Genomic DNA, 24,576 nt, shown 5'->3' on the forward strand with positions numbered 1-24,576 from the left:
AGCGTCGCGAAGGTCGGCTGCAGTCGAGACCTCGCGACGCTGCGTTCGTTCTCGTTTCGAGGTTGCCTTTCTACGGCGAGGGAGAAAAGAAAGGGCAAAAGTATAGAAAAGGAGGGAGGGAGAGAGAGAGAGAGCAGGCGATTGAGCGCGCGAGAGAGCGAGAGAGATGAAGCGTTGAAGCGAGCGAATAGACGAGGGACGGTTGCCGCCGACGAATTTTTCCGAGTGAGTTCCACGGCCAACGGTGATTTACGAATCGAGAAAGTTCCACGGACGAGCGAACGTCTTCGCGGAAAGTTCGGCAATTACGCGCGAGCAAACAGCCTTACAAATTCATGGCGCGAACCTGGCCGTTGGTTCTTCCGGCAAATGCCCCCGGGCTGAACGGCGACCATCGAAATTGAATACGTTCTCTCTGTTTGTCTCGCGATGACTTTCCAACCTTTTCGTTTCCTCGACTCGTTCCGACTACTTGTATACTATCGAAAAATTCTATCGCAGTATTTTGCTTGCACGTTTCCTACGAACTTCGCGATATACACAAGTTGCACGTAATTTGAGAGTATGTTCGTTTTTATAATCGCGACGTGAGATATAAAGACGCGCAGTGATATTCGTTACTGGCGACAGTTTCGTTAGTGTAACGCGTAATGTGCAAAGATGGCTGACAAACGTTCGATCGAAAGGCTGATCGATTTCAATATGGCAAGTAGCACATCTTGCTATATTGTTATATCGATAAGTGCTTACCTGCGTATTCGGCTTATGTGGAGATCGAAACATCACGTCGAAATACGCGTTGGAGACACTTTCTACCACGAAAATACACATTTCTTGCGAATTTCCGAATATACGAATTGTACACAGACGCACACAGGGCACACAGATGCACACAGCCGTACACAGGCGCAGATACACGTATACGCATACGCATAACGTCGCATATCGAATAAGAGAAAAGACGCGGGTGCCACCTATATTCGACATATTATCGATAGAAATAATTAAATGTGAGCAACTAATAATTAGAACGCGAACTCAGAGACTTTATAAGAAATTCTAAAAAGATGACGTAATCGAAAGACGAAATCGCGAAGATTCTCACGTCGGATAATATCACCCACGGAACACACGTATTTTATCGATTTATTTACGGAATTTATTGAAATCTAGGACGTAGCTCACTGAAAATCACAAGTTGCACGTAATTTAAGCGAACGTTCGGTTTTAGAATCGCAACGTGAGATAAAAAGGCGCGGAGTGATATTCGTTGTCGGCGACACTTTCGTCAGTGTAACGAGTGATGTGCAAAGATGGCTGACAAACGTTCGATCGAAAGGCTGATCGATTTCAATATGGCACGTACAACATTTTACTATATTGTTATATCGGTAAGTGCATATCTGAGTACAGGATTTATGTGAAGATCGAAACATCGCGTCGATATACGCGTTGGAGACAGTTTTTACCACGAAAATACACATTTCTTGCGAATTTCCGAATATACGAATTGTACACAGACGCACACAGACCACACAGACGCACACAGACGCAGATACACGTATACGCATATACACATATTCATAACGTCGCATATCTAATAAGAGGAAAGACACGAGAGTCACTTATATTCGACATATTATCGATAGAAATGATTAAATGTGAGCAACTCATAATCAGAACGCGAATTCAGAGACTTTATAAGAAATTCTAAAAAGATGACGTAATCGGAAGACGAAATGGCGAAGATGACGTAATCGGAAGACGAAATCGCGAAGATTCACACGTCGGATAATATCACCCACGGAACACACGTATTTTATCGATTTATTTACGGAATTTATTGAAATCTACGACGTAGCTCACTGAGAATCACAAGTTGCGCGTAATTTAAGGGTACGTTCGTTTCTAGAGTCGCAACGTGAAATAAAAGGACGCGGAGTGATATTCGTTGCCGGCGACAGTTTCGTTAGTGTAACGAGTGATGTGCAAAGATGGCTGACAAACGTTCGATCGAAAGGCTGATCGATTTCAATATGGCACGTACAACATTTTACGACATTGTTATATCGGTAAGTGCATACCTGAGTACACGGCTTATGTGGAGATCGAAATATCACGACGATATACGCGTTGGAGACAGTTTTTTCTACGAAAATACACATTTCTTGCGAATTTCCGAATATACGAATTGGACACAGCGCACACAGTCATACAGACACACAGACGCATACAGCCGCACACAGCGCACACAGCACACATAGGCGCAGATACACGTATACGCATACGTATAACGTCGCATATCGAATAAAAGAAAAGACGCGAGTGCCACTTATATTCGACATATTATTGATAGAAATAATTAAATGTGAGCAACTAATAATCAGAACGCGAATTCAGAGACTTTATAAGAAATTTTAAAAAGATTATGCAATCAGCACGCGATCGCGAGAATTTACACGTCGGATAATATCACACATGAAACACACGTATTTTATCGATTTATTTACGGAATTTATTGATATCCAAGACGTAGCTTACTGAGAATCACGTTAAATATTAAGCCTGCGTAACTATATTTCGATTAACCCTTTGCAAATGATACCACGTACGTGCACGAGTCACGCGTCCGTCTCGTGTCACTCGTCCGTTCCGTCAGAGCGAAGTAACGAAGATGTAACGGCTATTAGGGAATTAAAACCGCGCGAAATTCAAACACCTAATTCTCCATATAATCCGAATCAATTATTGTACAATTATTATTTGTATATATTTTTACACAATTTTTTGATGAAAAAGGAATTCGAGACTAATTCAAACAGATATGTTATTAAAATTTGGTAGAATAATTTACAAATATGAATGAAAAACAGTACAATAGGTATTAAATTGCACATTAATTAAAATTTTAATCAAGAAAATTTACAAAAATAAAATTGTCACGCGAAATGTTATTATGCTCCTTGTACATTCTCTCAAAAAATAAACATGGAGTGACAATTATTTTTGTAAATTTTCTTTCTTTGAAATGTTATGCCCAGAATTTTACGCGAAATTTTAAAATTAAAGGAGAAACTGCAGTTACGCCAAATTTCCTGGCTTTGATGTATGTTCCTCGGCTTAAAATCTTCATTTCTTTAATAAAAGATTTTATACTTTGCTTGTTAACTATGACTTATATTTTGACGCGAAATCAATATAAATTGTGGTATAGAGCAAAATGATGTAATTATATTCCAAACTTTCAATAATCTTTTTTCAAAAGATCACCATTCTAAAAGTAAATTAAATTCAGTATTGCACAGCCACCTTGATCGCAACTAATATCCATTCAATGAGGAAAGAAGGCTCGTTGCATTAATAATTCAACGTCCGACAACGTCAAACTGTTATTATATCGTAAAACGACGTACATTTTCTCTCAAAATCGCATTTTATGTGGCCAAGTTTTCTATTTCAAGCGATAATCGTGTGGCCGGAAGTGTGACACGTGTTGTCATTGCAAATACCCGTAAGATAGAGTGAGAGATTCTAGATTGTTTAGGGATTTCGAGATAACCCCGTGGATGAACCATGCGACGACAGTGATATATGAGTCTTGAATGTGGAGGGTGGGTGGTTTATTCGCTCAATCTTTAGGGTACAGCGACGTTGTCATGATACTAGTTAAATTGATTAAAAAACAGCTATCCTTCCTTGATTATTCTACAATTAAATATCGAAATAATGCACAAATTATGAATTATGTAACAATATTGCTTCCATCCTGTAGGAATTAAAATAAATAATTCTGGGATGCGCGAAACACACTGCATAATCACCTTCGTTAATGATAATAACGAATTTTTTCCACTGAACTGTATATTATCATAAATTTATTTTAATTATACATATAGAATGCAGTGTAAATACATTACTCTCGATGCAAAGTATGAATTTAAAGAATACATTACCGAAGATGAACAGAAAAATCATATTTCGGTAATACGTAATTATAACTAATTTTTATCGAAACTTTAGTTAGGATTTGCCTATTTAACGTATACGACACTTCAAGGGTACATTGGAAATTGTCCATTGCATCCCAAATTTCCAACAAAAAGTTTACACAAAAGGAGACTTCGCGCAGGTTGACATGGTTCCTTCAGTATGATCTCAAGCTCGATAATAATCCGGCAAAAAGGGATTTCATGATAAGCACATATAACTAGGGGCTTTCACGAAAGAGGATAACTTCAGCCTCTACTGGCTAATTAACAGGTGGCGTAAATTCGGTCTTTGAAGGTACACCGACACTTTGAAGAATGAACCCGCGGATTAAACAAGAGTTAACACAGCCATAGAGTAAAAACGAACTATAACAAGCCTAATTAAAATCACAGGCTATCTCTCCTTTCCAACGTATCTTCTCAAAAAAAAGAAAATCCATTTGCGAAAGAAAAGGGAAATAAATAAGCAATCTGAGAAATACGTGGAGCAAAATATAAACCAATTTCCCTCTGAATACACGATACAATCGTAACTCAAGGAAATCAATCCCGACAACAGAGCCAGGGAACCGAAGAACCGAGGAGAAAAGCCGGCTTAAATCGCCCTAAGTAAAGCAATCACGTCCAAGCCTTTTCCAATAAAATTTTTAAATTCCCCATAACATCAAACACACCAGATACCACACGACTTTCCCGGGATTTTATCATCGTATCACGCTTTTACTCCCGTCGTGGAGGAACGAAAAGTCGCAGGAATCGAACATCGTGCTCGTTCCGCCATTGGTTCCCCTCGGTGTTGGCGTCTCGTATCCCCCATTCAATTTCTCAGCTCCCTATCCACGAGGGGGATCGTCAATTATTCCGTTGTTTCTTGCACGTGTTCGCCGTGAAACGCGGAGCTGGTCGAGTCGCTTTCGGCTCGGAACGCGTAATTGGACGTCGCGGAAACGGCGGAACTCCGCGGTGCCGCGATCCCCGTAAATTCGTCGTCGGCGTATAATCGACGAGGCGCGCCTCCGGCGTCCGCAAACAGCGCCGAAACGCCGCGAGAAGCTGTGCAAACAGCGTACACCAGACGGGATATAAGAAGGAAAAAAAAGAAAAAAAGAAGAGAAAGAGAGAGGGGGGGGGGAGAGAAAATGCGCAGCTTTACATATCGCTGACTCGAGGATTTTCTCCTCGAGGTGTCGCCGCGAGACGCCAGGGACGCCGGAAGAGTCTCCGGGAAGGTAGACGTCGGTCCTAATTTCGGGGATTTCAGAAATCCGCGTATGCACCTGTTAACGTGATCCTGGGCGAGTGGATTTATCGAACAGGACAGCGAACTGGATTTGCTTGGAATAATGATTGCATTGAGCGGGAGAGAGGTTGGTTAATGGGGAAATGTGGTCGTAGAAAAGTGTTTAAGCGAAATATCGATTGGAACGGATTGGCGGAGAATATATCGCGATTTGAACGTTTAGGTATCGGTTTGGATGTCCCTGGAATTATAATAATGAATTTTAGTTTGCAGTATTAAATTTAATATTTAGAACATTTGTTGACAATATGTTACGAATTTGTTTCGTATTCTATTTAATGCTTGATAAAGAGAAATAGTAATTTCGAAGGTACATACCTTTTTCTCAAAATTCTCGCGTGTTTACCGTGTATACATCGTGTACCAGGGATAAAAAGAATGTAGCTGAATTTGAATTTTTCACAATCTGTATGCTTGTTACACTTTCAACACTGAGAGCAGTTCTCGGAGAAGAATATTTTTCACCATTTTACCGAGAGTGCGTTACATCATAACCCGTTATAAATTTTAGAACATCCAGAATAAAACTGCAAGGGACTTTTTAATTAAATTCCTTCTTGCTCCATCGTTATTTCTAAATTTATCAAAACAATTTCCAAACAACGAGAGCACGAATTTTGTCAAATTTTCGTACACACTGTAGGTGCACGATAATGCATGGACATCGTTTCAGAAATGAACTCACTTTTTTGTAATTCTGCTACCTAACGAGATACCAAAGTCGCTGGAGTTTGTTTCGAACAAAAACTGAAATTAGAAGCTATATAGAGCGCTTAATAAATAACAAGTCGCGTCCGGGAAGTTTCTAGATACTAAACTATTTATCCAGTTCCATTTTCGATGATGCGTTGAGGGAACGGAATTGTGCAAAATTTGGACTACAGTAAATTCTGCGAATTCAATCAAACAAATACGTAGTTAGCTACAAAGTCCCGTATCGTAAAATCGTGTATGAAATTGTACAAACAGAAATAACTCGAAAATTGTTTTTTGCAAATTCACTCTTTATTTGACTATTTTATTTACTATTTATTTTTCATTTACCATTTTATTATTAAATATTTATCGGTCCATTGCATATGTTGGAAATAGAATATATTTCACAGTTTGAGAATTAAGTACAAATTAAATTAATAAAAATTAAATTAAGTAAAAATTTATTCTTCACTCATCAATATTATTTGGTCGACAGTCTTCAACGAATTTAACTCGATATACGCGTGCGGTCTTTTTCTGTAGATCCTACTCGCTCTCGATCATCTCTTAACGATCGAGAGCTATCGCGGGCACAAAGCCGCCGCTATCCGTTTGTCGGCGAACGCTTGGGCCCCACTGTCGGCGGTTTTCTTACATATATAAATATTATTTTACAATTTTTTAAAAAATATGGTCCATTTTGTACTCTCCAGTACCATATTTATATCAGATAACATATCCAAGAATTATTTACATCCACGTATAAAATAGTCTTACAACCCCATTTTTCCATCAAACTAGACATATCTAACCATCAAAATTTCTACAGTCGTAATCCATATCTCATAATCCCGCTTTTCTGTAATACCAGAGATAAATATCGCCCATTAAAATTTCTACAATTATTCCCGATAGGGTACCCAGATTTGTCACGTTTAATCGCCCCTTTTCGTGGTCGTCGAAAATTCCTCTGGCGTCGCGTGGACTAGCAAACTCACGATCGAAAAGCAGATACCCTAGCCCCGATATCCGGCCAACTCGCGAGATTTGTCAAAACGAAATCTAACGCGAGGACGGTGCGGAGACGGAAAATTAGCCAAGCGTAATCGCAGACGGGAAATTCATTAATCGCGGCGTACTTTACGCGCGACGAGACGCGCTGCAAGTTCGTAGTTTCGGCATCGACTTCGGGACGACTCGCGCCGGAAGCTACACGAAACTGCATAATTCCACGGTAGTTTGATCAAATTGTTAGTCCGCCGGAGGACAGGCACTAATAAATCTTGAACGAGTTAATCCTGCCTCCCATTTGGCGGGAAGGGGCTAGTGGGACGTTGGGCTGCGGAGCTGGTGTTACGAGGGTCCGGTGCCAACTTGCAAAATATATTATTCGAAAGCTACCGCTCGGGAAAATGGATGTTTCCTCTGTCGAGTTTTTCGTTCCGTCGCGGCCATTTCGATAGCTTCCAGGGCAAGTTTGCCAGTTTCGGTCAGGACGTGACCAGGAAAGGCTTTCGTCGCGATTATTTTCGCGATGTCACGCCATATGCTTTAGCTGATCTTTTTGTCAAACCTCGAATGCGCTAGTAGTAACTATATTTATTATTAAAATGTGATTATTAGGAAGAAAGAGGGTTGGACAGTATATATGTGTATATATAACGAGACAAACAACTGCAAACAACTTTCCTAACGATTTCTTCTAACCTCTCCACGGAAACTTCGTGAAAGAGAATCGTCCCTCGCTTTCTAAAATTTTTCTCTTAAAACTCCTCTTACCCCTTCGTCGAATTTTCATCGAAAATATTGCAGACCTATCGGTGGACTATTCGTCCTGTCGCTTTTAGTGCTTTCCTCTTTTATGACTCGCTTCCGCTTAGAACCCTTAAGCTTACGATACTACGATTTCTTTCATATTTGTTAAGAATTTTTCGTTACTCTTCTTTTATTTTCTTCCTTTTTTTCTTTCTATTATTCGTAATTTTGCAATTAATTTCGTATAAGGAGTCGAAATGTAAATTAAGGGAGAAACGTTTAGTTGGAGGGGTTTAATGGTGTATGGTAGAATATGAGGGATTGTTAACGCGATGGCGGCCGTGGGGATCACCGGTGGCCGCCATTAGACTTGCAGTGGCACCACTGGGCCACCGGCGGTGCCGGAATTAACTGCAACGTTTGAATTAAACGTACGGCCACATCTGTAAAATTTTGAGTACTTTTAATGTCATAACGATAATGCGATGTATCAAGTGCGTCACAAAATGCTTAAACGATTTTATTTTTTAACGAAGCGTGCGATGAGCGCATAAATACGTATGTTCTAGCGCTTAATGCGTCGTATTTTGTTAAAACAACTTGCGAACTTGTTAGGAAAATTTGTTTCAAAAATTTTAACTTTACTCTCGGTGATTTTAGATACTCTCACAGTTTGATTAACTTAGTTGAGGTACATATTTGGATTAAAGAATATTTTTCTTGACTTTCGAAAACGTTGAATATTATTTATGAGAAAAGAGAGGAACTAATATTTGAAGACCAATATTGCTATCCCGAACGTTTCCCAAAATTTGTATAATCTGTAGTAAAATACGTATCGATCAGTTGGCTAACGGGGAAAATAATAGAGGTGGTCACGTCATGCTCGTGATTCAATTTGTTCTGAAACATTTAAAAACAAGGTTCGCGTGTTCGACATAAAAATGTTTTATTAGAAGCTGTAAAGGCAATGTATTACGGTCATAAATCTTTCACGGGAAAAAATATGCCGTCGATAGAAAAACGGGAGTGCGTGTGATTTCAGAGTTAACGTTCGTCTGATGAAGTACGTGCCGATTCTACTTACGATATTGCGTGCAGTAGTTCCTGTCGCTGTTTTTCTTTCACTTTCACACTTCCCCCTTCTTCCAGGGCGACTTGCAATTCCCTCTGAAGAACCGCTAGTTTTCTGCGTTCACCTTCCAAAAGCAAGGAGGTAACCTGCAACAGAAAGCACGAAAGAGTGAACAAAAATTCGAATATTGAAAATTTCGGAAAAAATTTCAATATTTCACCCGTGTTTGTAACTATTTTGATAATAGATACACAGCCATTCGCGTTGCTACAGATACCAACGTATTGAAAAAGGTTTTTAATATTTCCTGTTAAAAATATCTCGGAATTTATTTCAGAAAGCCACGTATCCCATAAACGATAAAATATTTCTTTCCTTTTGTACCTACAATCCGTATCAATGCATCAGCAATCGTAAACAACGCGACACACGTACAGTTCTCTTTTTTACCGGTAACCAGTCAGAAATCTCGATCGATCGTAGACCATCGGACGATACCAAAATTAACCTATCGCAGACCTAACCTAACATCGAAAACCGATAAAACAGTCTACCCGATCAATCAGTGGCGCGAAATTCAAATATCCGACGTACCGTCTTTTTCTAACCTCAGAGACTCTAACATGGACAACGTTACGAATCGTTTGCACCATGATAAAGTGGACTTGGGAGACGGATAATTTTTGAAAAAAAGTGAAAAAGAGAGAAGCTTCCGGGAACGACGAGCCTGGTTGGCGCGAAATTTGCTTTCCTGTTTAGCGCGATAACGATCTCTCGGTTGTCGTTTCTCGCTCGTGTTCCTCTCTAGGCGCATGTAACGAGTGCACCACGATGCACCGCCGGTGTAGCTGCATCCACGTGTGCGTGCACGGCCACGTACCTCGTTGAAATACGTGGAACTTGCATAGATATATTCGAGGAGATAGGAGAACGAGCGGCGTAAGACGCGAGCGATCTGCCTGCTTAGCCTGCATGCGAGTGTACGCAGTAATTGGCTGAAACCGCTGAATTTCCGACGAATATTCGACTTATTATTCCGGGATTATGCAAATTCGACGATGGTTCGAGATTGGTCGAGTTTGCATTTTTCTTGTGGATTTCCGCGACTCGTCTTGGGAGGCCTTGTGGTGGGCTTGCTGCTAGAGGTAAGGAAATGTTTTTGCGACAGTAGAAAGCGAAAGTTTGAAAATTTCATCGAGTAATCTTATTTAAATATATCTATTGAAATAATTTCGATTTTTTGAAACGAAAAGAATCTTCGTTTATTCGTACAGGAATTTTTCCTACGCTCATATTAATTTTATAATTACGTTGTCTAAATAGGAATTCGTAATATTTTCTATTTAACAATTAAACTGCTATTTTTTAGTAAGGAATTTCTTCTCCATCCGATTTCTGAAAGCATGTAATCAATTTTGGCACAATTAACGTTGATTAATGAAAGATATCCATAATTATATGTAATTATTGCCCTTCGTTCTACCGATAATTATAATTTGTATACAATACATTTAATTACTCATTATTCCTGGATTCGAATATCTCTCATCCTTTAGGACGAACAATAAAAGATTTAATAAACGTGAATTACGCCTAATTATTTTACATGTATGAATATTTCCGACACACTCGTCATAGTCTACGATCTCCTGTACTACGAATTACAGCGTGGAGTTAAATTATTTAGAACCTCTATAATCGAACAATAGCATGCTGATTTCTGATCACACCCTGCAGCGCGACATGGTAACTGGGAAAAAAAGGAAATAGAAAAAAAGGAAAAAGAAATGGAAGAGAAAATATTGAAAAAGGGAAATTGCAGGAAGGTACCGAAAACTATAGGAAAATCGAGGATTGCGCGTAAAACTTCAACAATAGGTGAAAACGAGGCAGTGAACCTGTGTGTATTCTCGAGCTAGCAACAAACTGGTGATACGGTATCATTTGTTGTAGTTAGGCAACACTCGCTTTAGCCGGTAATCCACGTAACTTTATCGTGACATCGCATTTTCACGTTGAGTGGATCGAAGGGCTGTTATCAGTGGCAGCAGCGGCTCGATAGCAGGAGATATCGACTCGCGGAACAGTGGCCGGCTATCGGGTAGAAAGAGGAACGCCAATGACTGGGATTTTATTATGTCGAAAATGAAATCGCGACTCGCAAAGGAACCGAATGTTTTCATTTAATTAAAACTCATTTCGGTTTATCTGCGGAATACGGCCGCGTTGCGTGCATACCTTCCGTAGGAATTTTATTTATTTCGTTGGTAATCGCTTCGATACCGGTTCGGGTGAAAGTTGTATATTTTGGTTCGAATACGTGACCGTTGGTATGGAATTTTTATTAAATTCCCGATGTCTCGCGTAGATAAATATAATATGTTTGCGGTTGTAGGGGGTGAAACGAAACGATGTAACAAGGTGTAAAGGGTGGACAAAGAAACGAAGGAAGATAAAATGGTAAAAGATGGGCCGAACAGCGAGTTGCTGTTATGGCGAAGGGAGTAAACAAAGACGTGTTAAAAAAGCATTAACGGAGATGTAATTTAGATTAAAGATAAAACACAGCTCGGCGAGATAAAATCGTTGGATGATGAATTACCTGTTAGATGTCCTATTTGCGAAAGAATGTCAAAAAGAAGGTACAACTGTGTGCTACGTCTGACAAATTCATAAATCTTCCCTTTCATATCTCCATATTTTTATCTGTCTTAATACCGCTTTTACTTCACCATTGCGACTTTAATGTCGGCTTTTACATCTGTTACAACAAACTTGATACATAAAATGTTTCCAAATGCAGCTTACAACGATAGTTTCAAGTTCCACCACGACTTCGTACATTTCGTCTATGGATGAAAACAGATTAAATTTTAAACGGATCCGATCATTTCCAAGTCTCGATGCGCAGTCGATAAATTTTTCCCGAAAATACGACCGACATTGAACCATGGTATTTTAAATACGTCAGCGACGACTTTATGCGCGTGGTTCGTTCGTCGATCGCGTTAATCGGTAAAAAGGAGGGAAAATTGAATATCGCGGCTTGCGAAACAGCGCTGGAACGTGCATCCATAGGAACCTGAGGGAAAATAAACGAGGAAAATATTTCCCACCAGGGCCGGCTATTACGATTACCTGACAGTTGACCGACGTTACGCGGCTATGCAGTTTATTAAAGATGCAATTCGCCGCGTTAGCCACAGCAGTTCCTTTTTCCGTCGAACTAACAAGGATGTCCGATTACGACAGACAGGATAATAGCTCAGCGCTTCGTAATCGACCGTTAGTATCGCGGCTATCTTTAATAAGAAGGGCTAGTCTAGGAATTGCGCAAACTCGCATTTCGACAGACATCCCGTCGAATCATGCCTCTAACTCTTCGTCTTACGGAAAACCGACGATCGATATCAGGAAATTCTTCCTGCTGCTTCTTTATTATTCCTCCTTCCTTCTCCCTCCATCCCCCCTGGCATCGTGACTGTGGACTTTCATATGGTTAAACAAACAGTCGTTTATTGATGAACGAGCATGTCTGCCCTAACCGCTGATAAGGAGCCGTGTGATTCATTATGGAAAATGGAAGACAGTATTAAGTGAATTCTATGTAAATTCAGGTACCTCGGAGTACAGGTTCCTCGAGAATTACTGGTTTCAATCGGACTTTCCTATCCTTTTATTTCCTTTAAATTATGTATTGAATGTCGATTACTAGTTGGCTCGTATGCGATAGCGTTGTGGTGTTCCTGTAGTGTGTTAGGCAATTAAAATTTTCATTTTAAGTGCCCAACTAAGCTACCGATAATTCAAGTAACGAGGAGAGTGCAAGTCCTTCTGGTCATAGATTTAGTTGAAACTTTATAGGTTTGTAGATTTAGTTATATAGTTCGAGAAAATATGTTATTATAAGGGCAACTACTCGATAGTTTTCGAGATATTTATGATTAGAGTTTTATTACGGATTTGCCTTAATTACGGATTTATTTCGAATATTTATCAGGTGCCGTTGTGGCCTTATGGCGATATCCGAAAATTCCCACGCTGGTGGCCCGGTATTTGATCCCGTTCGTAATTAACAGTGTCTTTTTCAATATACTTTTATTTTGTATTAATTTTTCACTCATGAAAACAAATAATTAAAATTATTATACTTAATAAGATCAATGTAAGGAAAAATTAGTATTTGCAATATAATTTCTAGTATAAATTTGTATTTAGGTGAATGTAACATTAAGGGAGGTACCACAATGACAGAAATCAAAGAAAGCGATGTCATTATTCAAGTCTTTGCGTCTACAGATTTCAAAGCGTTGGCGTGAAACCTTCTGCCAATTTTCCGATTTTCTATTAGGCGAATATAACAATAAAGAAGTTTGATAACTATCGATAACTATTCGGAAGAAATTTCTAGTTAAGAATAATAAATCTTTAATCATAAATATTTTAAAAACCATCGAGTAGTTGCAATGGTACTTACAATGGTACATTTTCTCGAACTAAATGACTAAATCTACGAACCTGCAAAGTTTCAACTAAAGCAGTACCACGAAAATATTGGATACTGCTATAAATTAGTGGAACGAGGTGGTTCAAATGAGTTTGCATTTGTAACTAGGTTCATCGAATCGACGAGTTAATACGAAATTCCATTAAACATTAAATTTCTATATTATTTCCGAGGATAATCACCAATTTCGAAATAACTGTTCCATGAAACATTAAATTTCTGTATTATTTCCAAAGATAATCTTCAATTTGAAAATAAATAATTGCATTTCCGCTGCAGAAATTCATATACGTAAAAATTCCTCGAACACCGAAACCATAGTTCTGTACTGAATAGCAGAATATACACTGACAATAATAATCATAGTGATCGTCGAACATAGATAAATACCGGGATAGAAGCGAATACTAATTTTACCAAAAGTATTTGCACAGTTGCAGCAAGAGAAAGACCCAAGTACCCGAAACCGATCATTTCTACTCGCTTAGTAATTTACTCTGAAACACGAACTTCGTATTGCACACACCGCATGCGTACGGATCGATCAAAATCTTAATCACGATAATAACGTTCGTTTACCAGGAAAAACCAACATCGGTCTCGCCGATCGATGTTTAGCGATCCGACCGTACCGATCGTTAATGTTCTCGAAAGGAAAAAAAAAGGAATAAAATAAAATAAATCGCGAGCATCGATTTCACACCGTGACTCGACTGCTTGCGAAACCCGCTCCCCTCTCCGGCCTCACTCGGTTAAAAAAGAAAAAACTAATCAAAAGCCGTCGGAAAAACGAGCCACGATGCAAATGCACCGCGAAGCCCGATCGAATTTCGTGAAATTGCAGCCGGCGCAAAAATGGCGCGACCTCGTTCGCGATTCGATCGATCGGCCGGGCTCTCGATCGCGGAAAAAGCCGCGCGAGAAAAATCGCTCGGTTACCGCGAGGATCGAGGTGGTGTGTCTCCCTTCGAGAGGCTTCTGTTTCGCCCTGGCTAACGACGGTGTCTCGGCCGCGGGTCGTGTGTCGGAGCAGCGGGACGAAGCGAGTTATCCGCGTTGAAAGGAATAAACCGTGAAACGACGCGAACCTCGGCGAACGAGCAAAAACCGGACGGCACCGGGGAAGGGAAATAAAATATATTTCCGCGTCACTTAGACGATCGTTTGCCGGTGCATCCGCGAGCCACGCTGGCTTTTTGCATCGTTCAATGTCAGAGGGACAACCGATTGTCGAGTGTGCACAGAGAAAGGATAGCGGATAATTGAGACGTGTATTCGTGGCCGTTCGTTCGAACCAGTGAGTATGCACGCAGGATTTATTAGGTGGGATTTGATGGGTGGTACCAAACGAGACAGAATTATTCTGCGGGCAAAAGTACATCGAAAATGTGGAATAAAATTTCTTTGTTCGAAGCTTCGTTTTGGAGATAATCGAGGCTGATGTTGAGGTCGTCGACGCTCCCTTGGACGCCATGTTGGACGTCCAACGTCCAGGTTGAGGGAGGTTGAGGCACGTCCACCCGACGAATCTTTGAAGTCGATTTTTTTCAGAGCGAAGCTTTAAATGGAGCTATTTTATTATACATTTTCGACCCATTTTTGGCCATAGAATTATCTCCTGTTCGATTATTCGAAGTTATATGAACATTATTAGAACAGCTTTTCTTAACACTGACCTATCACGACCTAAATCACCACTTTTAAATCTTTTATCAAAAATTACGCATTTGACATTATCCTTCTGATCACTCGTCTTTGCAATTTTTCTTCCAATATACGTATAATTATTGTTCTAGTGCCTCTCATTATTCCATTTCCAAAAATTCTAATTCTTTTTCAGTCACCGGTAATTTAATCGTAGTAGGTTTAATATCAAAAGCAGAATCTTCTACACCAATTCTCCTGGAACCTATTACCCTAAACAATCTCGATTCTAACATCTTTGTTTACAACGCCGTGTGAGACTCGTGGTAAGCATATTGGCCCAAACGTAATTATCACGGGCGAGAGACGTGGCTTGTAAGGTTAGGTGTTAAATCCGAAGCTACTCTAACTTTCGATTCATAACCGAATTCTTCATTTTCCTGAATTAAATTTAAACACCGTGATATAAAGTATAATGCAACGATGCAACACATTTGCATCTCTCGATAACGCTTCAACCATCGAACGCGTTAACGCGAAAAATGCGAATAATACAAATATTTGAGCGTTTCGCGTGACATTTTAAAACGTGATATTCACGAATAACGATACAAATGGCAGCTCGGGACGTTCCACGTCGCTTGGCAGACCTTCCGCAAACGCGATTAATCGATGCCCGTCCGACGAACACGGTTTCAGGCCTTTGCGAAATGACATTTAATCGAATGAACGAAAAGGAAAAGCGGCGGAGGAAGGCGGAAAGAAAAAAAATGCCATGACGGATTTCGCAATTTCTTTCGTCGGTGCACGGCGCATCGGTCGCGCCATTATCCGGTTACGGTTCCATGCGCCAGGCACCGTTTTCACTTTTACGCTAAACGCCAAGTATTATCATAAACGCCGAGATCAAAATTGCTGCCCACCGTCACGATCCACTTGCACTTCTCTCCAACCTCTTGCAGTTTCTCTGTCGTTTAAACCGAATTTCCTCGTTCTGGATCAAAGATTCATCGTAGACTAACCGAACTCCGCGATTTTGTATACCTTCTGCGAGCTTTCTTTATTTTTCCACGACTATGAAATTTCGCGTCGATCCGGAAAGTCGAGCCACTGTGTTTACCATTTTGTGGAAAAATGTGTAACCGATCTTTAGATTTCCGGGAAGGAAATGGATTTATATTAACACTTGAACTGCAATTGAAATCTAATTGAAAAGACTGGTCTCGGAATTTTCCTCCTTGCAATTAATAAAGATATTTAACTGCCTTTAAAGAAATTCGTGTCGATTCGCATCGAGATAGAACTATAATTAATATATTTACTTATCTTCATAGTAAAATTACCATTATCCATGTCCCCTATCTTTAGGTACACATTATAGATCGGCAGTTCTAATGTTAATACTATAAATATCAAAATCATTCGTTTCAGACTTTTCACTTTCAGCAAATAAGTGAATAAGAATATAATTAAATATTATTTTGTAATTTAATTTCTGTTTACCTCGATGTCATGCTCTTTGGCCATTAATTAATATCGTACGATGTAGTATATTTAATGTGGTCCAAGATACTTGAAACTGAAATGTTGAAAACGATAGCTGGAGCAGTATATTAATACCACGTTCTATTCGTCCTGTCGAAAATAGCGTGAATTTTATTTTGTACGTTTGATTAATATGTATAACCTGTGATAAAATCGGATCAGATATGAAACGATCATTTAAAAATCAATTAAAAAGAGATGATGTAGTTTTAGATAGGTTATATAAATGTTCGCTGGTTTTCAAAAAGAAATACTGTTGTTCTGGGGAAGAAAATAATCCGTGGTAATATATTAGATTCCTGGCTGATAGAAGGGGTAGGAAGATTGAGCGAAGTTGCTATCTTGATTCTAGACGTCTAGTATTTGTATTGCGAATTATGTAAATCAACGCGAACAGCGCAATGTGCATACGCTTGTTATGAATTAATGCTCACTTCGGTAACCTCGGGTATCGTAATGTAAAGAAAAGGACCGAGTTCTATTAATTACGTCTCGCGTATTTTTTTTCAAAGAATTCAGCCTAATTTAAGACAGCGTTCTCAGATAAGCACGGACTATTATTTTTCCCGAGAAATTTAAGCACTTTGTAACCAGTGCGTGATTTAAATTACTAATGAATTTTATGCAATTACTTGCCTTGCTGAGCCAAAGTATAAATTACTTTTTCTCATTACCAAGTATGTAAAACAAATTGCTTCCATGGTGTACTTATTAGGACACCGAGAGATAGTACGTTCCCTTGAACCAATTCTCAGATGCACCTTGAAACCTTCGTGACCTTGTCACGCAGTGCATAAATTAAAAAGACTGTATCGAAACCCAAGAAGGACCAAAAATTGTCGTGTAAAGATGACAACGAGAGAGACTTTTTTGTTACATTTTCCACATACGCTTTAATTAATTTGTTTCACAAACTCGCTGTCCTTCTCTCTCTCTCTCTCTCTCTCTTTCTCTTTCTCACTCTCTCGGTCTCTTTACCTGTACGGCTCTACGTTCGCTCCTTATAAATACACATATACAAACGTACAACGCACGTATGCTACACAAGTGTTACCAACCTTGGTCGCTTTGCTCGTTAGTGACATGTCGAGTTACAAAAATGATCTATGAACATGATGATGATAATATAGAGAAGTTAGGAGAGCACGAATATCCCTACAGGTCTTGATAAATAAATAACAACTTAATTGAAATACAAAAGGTTGAACTTTCAATCTCTAACATTCGCTATTTTTACAATGACTCTAACACTGGCCTTACTCTATTGCTCGTTGTTTTCACATTGTCAACCAAAATTGAACATTCCAAACACTGTCGTAGATATTCCTTCCATACAATGACCTTGTGATTACTTTCGTCCTCTTGCACGCACTCCTGACATTAGCTTGAACACTGGGGCCGAAGCCGAGGCTGTCATTTTTCGTGGAACGGCCCAAGCGTTCCCATGCATTGAAATTAATTTAGCCTCAAACCTAAGACTACGCATTCACTGTCTCTTAAACGGTAAAATATCCTACAATAACGTTGACATTAACTCAACGAAGAATACGACAAGGATGATTACGATGGTTACCATGGCATCACGATGGCAGTGACGTTATTGTTAGATTGAGTTGCCAGAAGCAATGTATCTGTTTTCCTGTTTCTGAATTTATCCGTATATTCGAATAATACAAACTTTCTATTTCAAGACGATTATAGTACTCGTGGTGATCCAAACGACTGTCAAGTCTGTTCGCACATGACCGCAGCGGAATCCCTCACATACACACGTGACAGGCACCAACATACGATAGTGCATACAATAGACATCGCGATTAGACTTATTTACACGCATTAGTCAACATATTTGCTTTCTGTTCCGATAGTTATGACGATACATACGATGATGACGACGACATTCTGCATAGATCCTCGACAAGTAATCTGCTGGTTGGATTCATAGAAACGCTACTTTAAAATGCAACTCTTTCAATTATCCCCCAACCCTGAATCTTCATCAGCCTACGACCTAAACAGTCAAACGGTCCCACTGACGAGTGGCTCGGTTTTAATCCCATCGACCTGTTCGCCTGCAATCTCGGAGTGACCGAACAAGCGTGTCCCTCCTCGAGTACACTCATCATCTCGCAATTTCCCGTGTCCTATCCCACTCAGCCGCTGCGACTACGCGCATTACAGCTGATCGACGATTTAACGAACTCGTGACTCGATATTAACCCGCCGGTTTACATCTGCGCCGATTAAAACGACCGGGTCGATCCGATCAGAGGCAACACGATGCCTACTCGCCGGGCATTAAGCCGTGTCGTTTATAATGAGCCGCGCCGCGATTAATTAGGCTCGCGCCATATTGCCCGGACAATTAATAAAGCCTCATCGGTGATTACGATAGAAGCGAAGGGAAACGTTTTATACCGGGACCAGGTATCTCTTTGGTCGATCAAATTACGTTAGAACGGCCTCAGTGGCCCCTGCCATCGCATAACATCTGTTTGTTCGATAATTCATGAAGCTCGTCGCGAGACGCTCCTGGTTCTCCGCTCTTCTTTTCTGCCTCCTCGTGTCTCCACCTGGTCGCTCTTCCTATGATCCTCTCATCTATACCCATTTTCCTTCTTCGTTTTTCATTTCTCGGCCATTTGCCTTCTTCCATGAACGTTTAGGACGGTATCAGTAGGTTGCATTGCACGAGGTGTAGTTGATTTCGCCCCAACAGATTCTTCCGGGGCTGCTAGGGTATCACCTGGTCGTTCTTCCTTTAGTCCTTTCGTCCATAGTCATTTTCCTCTCTCTTCTTTCATTTCTCAACCATTTGCTTCCTTCTATGAACGTTTAGGTGTGTATCAGTAGGTTAGCTCTTGTTCCTGGTTCTTGTCTTCGGTGTTTGGACACCACAGGGTGTAACTGATTTCGTCCCAACAGATTCTTCCGGAGCTGATAGAGGATCTAGATACCTTTCTAGCCTCCCTGTCACTCGTATCCAGGTTTTTTCTTTCTCCTTCTTTTCGTTCACTTCCTTGGATGATCGTGGTTGGTATCGGTAGATGGGTTTCGCGGTGGTTTTTGCGCAGGAAGAGGACACGTATCCTTGTAACCACGCGAAGTGAGTTAAGAAATCGATTAGACATATCTCGCGTTACAGAAGAAAACGGGTTTGGATTTCTTTCTACTCTCCGTTTTCATCGCAATCGTTTCATTCTTTACTCGTCTCGAACGAACGATTCCATCCGACGTCGAAGCTTCCGTCTGTTTCGTGGAAGTGGTAATAAAAGAACCGAGCCTGCGCAAAAAGCCGTATGAAATATAGTTACTTGTTCTCGGATCGGCAAAAATATAATTATGCAGCGACATTTAAATACAGGAAACCGACCGAACAGCTGAAACAACAGGTTACCGATTAGCCAACTCTCGAAATGAAGTAATCGCGAACCGCGCAGGTTGCAGCGAGCTAATCCGATCAGCTTTCACGGGGATATAGAAAGGCTGATAGCGCGTGTGGACGAAAAACTGGCGTAAAATGCAGCGTGGATCCGATCGTTGGATCGGCGAGATTGGGCAAAAACGAGAGGATCGATCGTTAGGTTCCGTGGCAGGGAATTATTAAGAAATGACGGCAGAAATGTAAGATTACATGGGAAAAACCGTACGACTGGCTTTCGTCTATCCGTGGTTAAATTACAGAGAGAAAACGCGCGATAACGCGGAGGATTCCTCGCGATGATGCTGTCGATCCTGAAGGAAAAACACGCCGAGGTAGACGCGAAGCGTTGCGCTCGCTAAACTGACAGAAAATATCCCACTCTTTATTCCCTTTTCTCTTAATTGAAGTTTTTACCCGTTCACGGATTATTAGCCTCGTAAACACTGTTTATTACGAAGGAGATTGTTTCGTATCCTGTAGGAAGTAAGAGAGGTTTGTTGGGTTATTGTAGGTAATGGCTGACTTCGCGGAAGTATTAGATCTTGTGGAATTTATGAATAATATATAATAACATGCCATTAAGGGGCACTTATTATATCGGGATTTGAAGCTCGGAGATTGATAGATACTATGGGACGGATACTTTGTCGTCTTTTTGCGTAATTTGTAATTTCCCATTTATGATACCGACAAATTGTATAATTCGTAATTTATTATGGGCGTCGGAGATTATGCAATAATTGGCACGTGCATGATTTTTCTTCGAGTAAAATATTCATTGCGTTAAATGGTCTATTTTACCGTGAAGTATCATATGTGACAACGAAAGTTGTTTAATACCTTATTATTATACCATAGTTAAAGTCTGGTTGTTAATTTCGTTTATTTTATTTTATTTCTATTTTATTTCCTGCAGTTTGTATTATGGAATTAATAATTACATATGGGAAGTAAGAAAGCGAAACTCATATGTAATCTCTTGGGAAAGCAATAAAGTTTCGGTCTTTGTCTATGTCTATGTTTGTGTTTATTGTACATGACATGATTTCACTAAAAATTCGCGGATCAAAGTAACGCGTTAAAAATTACCAGTAATATGAAAACAGCCATCGGAGGAAGTACAATTGTTACGCCAATGTGAAATATTTAGTCGAAAAAGTATCATGATCACGTGGTCTATCTAAAGTACTTGGGCATAACGATCAGCCCAAGACTAATTGCGTTCGATGCATGTCAAATTACACATAAATTAGGCATGCGTTTACAAGTACGTTTACAATAGGTTCCCATTACCTACAAGTTATAGAGAAAAATAAAAAGTTGGATAAATTTACCACGATCTAGCGGGTAATTAAAGCTATCGATGGTTACACGCACAGACTCGAAATATACATTTTTTCATTACATTTCCAATTTTAAATCGTTACAACGAAACTGTCACGTTTTTCATTCCCTATCACTGCTGTTTTTAATTGAAAAAAAATATCCTTTATTAACGAAAGAATGAATATCGACGTACTCGAATCAACGATGCTGTAAAAATTAAAGCGTGGTATTTTATCTAAAATAAAACTCGCCGTATCGCAATACAGGTTAAAGGTTTTATTTTAGAAATACTTAAAGTAGCACGTCCGGCAGGATACGTTTCCTCTCGACAACTGACCCAAGATTTTTGGGTCTTCTTCCACATTGGGAAAATTCTCCCATTACATATAGACCTTCTCAGACCACGTGATAAATTTCTTACGTCTATTCCAACGAATGTTATTCGTAAAGCGAAACGATATTAGATTCGACACCAGATTTCATAATCCACAGTTAAAGTAACGATATTAGGTACGATTCTATACCATTTTACGTTAATATCGCTACTTACTGCTGCTTACCGTGTACACAGAGAACTGTATAACGCTTAGCAAAAAGCGCTTACGTAAAATATGGTAAAAATGACTTTCGAAGACAGTGGTTGTGAAAGTTACGTGATCGTGATACAGGTGGAACAGGCGAAACATCGTGGAAGAAATTTTTACGTGCATCGGAGCGTAGAACGGTGCGAAATAAGAGCCCCGGCGCGGAGATTGGCAACGGGACCGGATGAAAATCGGTCGCAGGTGGTCGAAACGCCGCGAAGCCGTGGAATCATTTACATTCGGCGCGGATTCCGCGCGAACCAGCCGGGCCTTTCGAATTTAGACCACCTTTTCGTCGATCGGATCTACAGCGGAGAAAGGTGATGCCTTTCTAAAACGAACGATCGATGGCCTGCGATGAAAATCGATCGCAAGAAACCGGAAGTGAAAATGCGCTGCCGCGATACACCGCCACGCGATGTTTTTACCTCGGCCAATGTTTTGTTACCTTTCTCCGCTAATTGGCCTGATAGCGGCGGCAGGGCGGAAATGACGGTCATAAACGAATTAGGAAAGCAGGAGGGCACGTATCTGGGAAAAGTGAAAGACGCGAGGATCGATCATAGAAAGGTGGCCAGCAACGCCGAGGAATACGTCGGATAACGTTGCCAGTTCGCGATTAAACATGTGTGTCAAGGAAAGTTGCGATGACAAGAACATAGGAGACTCGAGGAGGAATGGAAATTCGTGTCAGCTGAAATTTTATCTCGCGGAATTTTTAGAAAATCACTCTGATTTATTGCCCATTTTCTTCTTTAATCGGTGTAGATGTCTTTTCTACTTAGACTGAGAACGTGTGGTTTTACTGAACCTTACTGTGGTCAGTTGGTCTAGTACCCAAAATCGAGGCCGAACAGTTAACATTGTCAAGCCACATCCGTTTAGTCCTTATCGCTATCACTGCATACCTGATCTCACGCTATTCGTGCAACGTGCACTCTCGGATAAAGCGTATCGAGAATCTGAGCTTCTTACTGGCAACTATTGGGTTAGAAAGAAAGTAATTTCGGTTTGCGTCAGTAAATAATGTTATGCTTGTTTAGTTATTCTTTTGTCAATGTTAGAATTTTTTTCTTTTGAGATGTGGTAGTCGATACCTTTAAGTTGCTGTTTCGTGAAATTCCGTGTAATTTCGTTTATAACTGTCGGTTCACGGTCAGTCTTATCATTGAGTGCAAAAATAAGCATTTTCGACACATTTTACTTTTTTATTTTCATAAAGGCAAGAATGCGGCTGAGGCTCACAAAAGAATTTCGTTTATAACTGTCAGTTCACGGTCAGTCTTATCATTGAGTGTAAAAATAAGCATTTTCGACACATTTTACTTTTTTATTTTCATAAAGGCAAGAATGCGGCTGAGGCTCACAAAGAGATACGAGAAGTTTATGGTGTTGATTGTTTAACAGAACGCACGTGTCCGAATTAGTTTTAAAAATTTCGTTCTGAAGATTTTTCACTGAAAGATACCCACAACGTTCTGGTCGACCTTCTGAGATTTACGCACTCGGTTAAGTCTTTTGCAGATAAGGACCAGAAATTCTATGAGCGCGGGATCATGAAGTTACCAGAAAGATGGCAAAAGGTCATCGAATAGAATGGAAGATATTTGACCGATTAAAATTTTATTTACTGTATAGAAAAAATTGAGATTTATTTCACACTAAAAAACCGAAAGTACTTTCTCGCCAACCCAATAGAATTTTATTTTGGAATTGTAATAGAATTAGAATAGAATAGAATTCTAATGAAGTTAGAATTTTATTTGTCTATGACAGGAAAGGAGTAAGAGCAACGAAAGTAATGTTATATACGGTATTAATGGAGCATTACGAAGAAAAGGGAAGGAATAAAGTTTAAATTAGCTGGATATATAAATACGTAACTTTGAAGTCGCTACAGAGGATTCACGTTAATTCAATCCCCTAAACCAATTACCTTTTCCTTTTTCGATTCTCTATTTACACCTCCTTTTTCTCCTTTATACGCCGCCTCTATTTCTCCAATTTCGTATTTTCCCTTTAACGAATTAATTTTCTCTTTCTCTTGAAACTCGACGGAACCGTAAATCTACTTAAAGAAAATTGGATCGGCCGGGAAGCCCGCAAGCTCGGAAATAGCCGTGGAAATCGGTGATCCACGGGTGATCCAGATCCCCGGTGGAAGCAGGGACAGAGAAAGGCGAGATCGATCGATCGACGAAGGAAGAGAGTGCAACGGACTTTCCTTGGTCGTTTCGGTTTCAGGTAGCCGTTTGTTCTAGCAGAACCGACACCGTTTTCTGGGTCGTGCCTCTCACTGGCCTATACTCGCGCTCTTGGCAAAAGTGACTATTGAATTTGCAGCCACCTTGCGCGGTGAATGGGCTATCGATTCCGTATCGAATTTGCCTCTGACCTCGACAAGGATACCGGAGATCGATCCGCGTTCGTCGCCCTAAGCGAACCAATTGCTTTCCAACCGATCTCATTCACCGCGGCTTGCCTGATTTTTCTCGAATCTTTAGAGATTTCCATGATAACTGGACCATGGAATGGCTAAATAGAACTGTACATCGTGCTCGAGTTTGGTATCCAAATTTCTAACGTTTCGATGCTTTGGATTTCATAGTGTCCTTTTTTAATTTCCGAAGGTAGCAATTCGAAGTCGATGACATTTGGATCCCGATATCTATCGTTGTAATCCTGTAGACTTGAAGGAGTTCTTCTTTAATTTCCGAAGATAACAACTCGA

At 40.1% G+C, this 24,576-nt stretch overlaps 1 protein-coding gene across 1 annotated transcript in view; it reads right to left on the reverse strand.

Annotated features, from left to right (window-relative positions):
* Positions 1-24,576, reverse strand: part of LOC108546815 (uncharacterized) — a 128,662-nt gene that overhangs the window by 14,198 nt on the left and 89,888 nt on the right. The window contains exon 3 of the mRNA XM_017899073.1: positions 8,828-8,961. Within this exon, the coding sequence (XP_017754562.1) occupies positions 8,828-8,961 (134 nt within the window). The remainder of the gene's footprint in view (positions 1-8,827; positions 8,962-24,576) is intronic.

The sequence above is a fragment of the Eufriesea mexicana genome, unplaced genomic scaffold (assembly GCF_001483705.2).
Source record: "Eufriesea mexicana isolate 0111107269 unplaced genomic scaffold, ASM148370v2 scaffold794, whole genome shotgun sequence".
Classification (NCBI taxonomy): domain Eukaryota; kingdom Metazoa; phylum Arthropoda; class Insecta; order Hymenoptera; family Apidae; genus Eufriesea; species Eufriesea mexicana.